Source organism: Hoplias malabaricus, chromosome 6, assembly GCF_029633855.1.
Source record: "Hoplias malabaricus isolate fHopMal1 chromosome 6, fHopMal1.hap1, whole genome shotgun sequence".
Lineage (NCBI taxonomy): Eukaryota > Metazoa > Chordata > Actinopteri > Characiformes > Erythrinidae > Hoplias > Hoplias malabaricus.
Genome location: NC_089805.1, coordinates 46,459,490 through 46,462,116, shown reverse-complemented (window position 1 = coordinate 46,462,116; position 2,627 = coordinate 46,459,490). Strand labels below are relative to the sequence as shown.

The following is a 2,627-nucleotide window of genomic DNA, read 5'->3' as shown; positions in this document are numbered from 1 at the left end:
CAACACATTACCTCAAGTTCTCTTTGCCGGACAGACAGTCTATTCTCCCCTCCTCGAAACACACTGGAATGGGTCCACAATCATGTTCTTCTTCTTCTTTTTGGAACACAAAACTAGCAACGCTAGTAGCAGCACTTCTGTAGTCATGATTGACAATTTACAACTCAATGCACAGCAGTCTTCATGGTAGCGGCCAAAGAACGGTAATAGAACATACAAGGTAATGTGCAGATTATGCACTGTATAACAATATGCAAGATGTTCAAATAGAGCACACATACAAGATGCAAAAGTACACAATATATCAAATACTATCAGATGGTTGACTATAGGTGAAGGTGTTTAAATGCCTGCAACCCTTGTGTTACATTTCAAATGTGTCACACAATCCTTGAGAAGAGGGCCTTGGACAGTCACAATATTTTTGTGACAGTTTTACATGTACATGTTTACATTAGTTAGTGGTGTATCAACTTGATCTTTCCTATAAAATATTAATTTAAAAACATAACAGAAAAGCAGAGCCTATTAACAACAGTGTAGAGGAACACACCCTTGATTAATGTCCTCCGTTTTATGCCAGGTGTCCACAAATGTCATAGCATCCTGTAAATATCATGCAAAAGCTATAGTTTTAAAGAAAGCTTAAATGAATTACAAGAGCATTCCTACAAGAATATGAGAGTTCAGGTAATGTCCTTACCATTCATATTTATTCACATCAGTCAATGAATTTCAAACTATAAATAGTCAAAGAGTCCCACACTGAGACAATAATCAGGTTCTGACAAAAGACACTTTCTTCCACAGTTGGAAAATTAACATCTTGATCCTTTTCAGAATCTCCTGCATCTTCAGTCCATATATAATGGGGTTAAACAGAGGAGGAATGATCAAATATTCCACCGATATCACCATAGAAACAATGTGAGGAATGTGTGATTCCAGGCGGGTATTGATGACATCAAAACAAGCATTGATTAAGAAAATAATGAAGATTAACAGATGAGGGAAGCAGGTCTGTAGTGCCTTTCTCCTGAAATCTTTAGAATTCCTTAAACACACAGCAAGAATTCTCATGTATGAGAAGATGACGAAGATCACTGGAGGAAACACAAGAAGAATGAAATTAAATGCTCCATAAATATTATTTACAGATATATCACCACAGCTGAGTTTAACAATTGCATAATTATTACAGTAAATTCTGTCCAGCTTATACTTACACAGCCTGAGTCTGTATGTTAATATTGCTACTATACCATTTCCACAGGCAGGTAAAATAAAACAGAAGAATAAAAGTTTCCAGACAGTGGACAGTTTTACAAGAGTTGAATATTGTAGGGGTTTACAGATGGACACATATCTGTCATAGGCCATTGCTGATAAAAGAATAAATTCTGCAGTTATATAAGTGTTGATACAGAAAGCTTGGGACAGACAAGACTGATAAAATACCATCTGTACTTCTGATAACAAATCAGTCAGAAATTTAGGATAAAATGTGGTGGCTCCAAAGAGAGAATTCCAGAGTAAAGCAGTGATAAAGATGTACATTGGTTCATGGAGATGTTTGTCTGTGTAAATGATATAAATAACAAGAGCATTAAAGCAGATGGTGAGGATGTAGAAAGTGAGAGTTATTGTAAAATAAATATATCTGTACTTCTCCAACTCTACTTGTCCCTCCAAAAATAAATATGTAAAATTTGTGGAAAAATCCATTAGTTCTCAATAAATTCTCCCTCTAGAAACATGAAATAAACTTGTCTGGATGTTCTGGTGCTGGCAGCAATCAAATTAACCCAGGCACCATCCAGTAAGTATCAAAGGTGCTGAACTACTGAGGCTGTGTACATTTATAAATTTTAAAACATTTTCACAATGGGGAGTTCTTCAGCAACTGATGGACAGATCAGAGTTCAACCCTCTTTTGTTTCTATCGCAACAGTAAAACACAGCAGCTCTCCACTGGACTAACTGCAGAACTCAGAAGAATTACAGTCAGAAATGAAATCTGTGTTAAAGAAGGCTCTAAAAGGGCAGATTGTTCATCTTGAGTAAAAATTGTGTTATTTAAGTGACTCATAGTCCATCTAGGGCTGTAAATCTTTTATGTATTTACTTTAGGATATGAATGTGATTTAAGTGGATACAACTGCTATGTTTTTAAACAAAATCTAAATGTAGGGATATTATTGGGATTATGATTAAAAGTTTGGGTAATCTGCGATTTTTTCATAATGTGTTCATCTTGTTTTTAAGATTCTTTTTAGAGTCCTAGTTGTTTTCTGTAGATATAGGAAACAGTCTGCATATAAGGAGTTTTATGCTCATTATAGGCTCAGATAAAGTTTATAGGATTGTTTTAATGTGTAGCAGAAGTGGTTAAATGATCCTGCTTAATTTTGTTTAAATAATTATTGCAAACTTTGTGTAAAGCCTATAAACTTAATTTCACTTCTCAAATATCACTGTGTTCACCTGCTATGTTATTTATTTAACTGAAATTGTTGATCAGAACAACCAATGATTTATAAAGGAAATTATATTTATAATTATCAAGTGCCCAAACCTTTTCATACCACTGTGTACTGTAGGGAAGCCAAGTCTGCAAGCTTTATCCA

The 2,627-nt window shown here is 34.6% G+C and overlaps 1 protein-coding gene across 1 annotated transcript; it reads right to left on the bottom strand.

Moving 5' to 3' along the window:
* Positions 1 to 777: 777 nt before the first annotated feature.
* Positions 778 to 1,725, bottom strand: LOC136700247 (olfactory receptor 52Z1P-like). Its single transcript, XM_066675527.1, has one exon. The coding sequence runs from the start codon at positions 1,723 to 1,725 to the stop codon at positions 778 to 780; it is 948 nt and encodes a 315-aa protein (XP_066531624.1).
* Between the last annotated feature and the right edge of the window lie 902 nt (positions 1,726 to 2,627).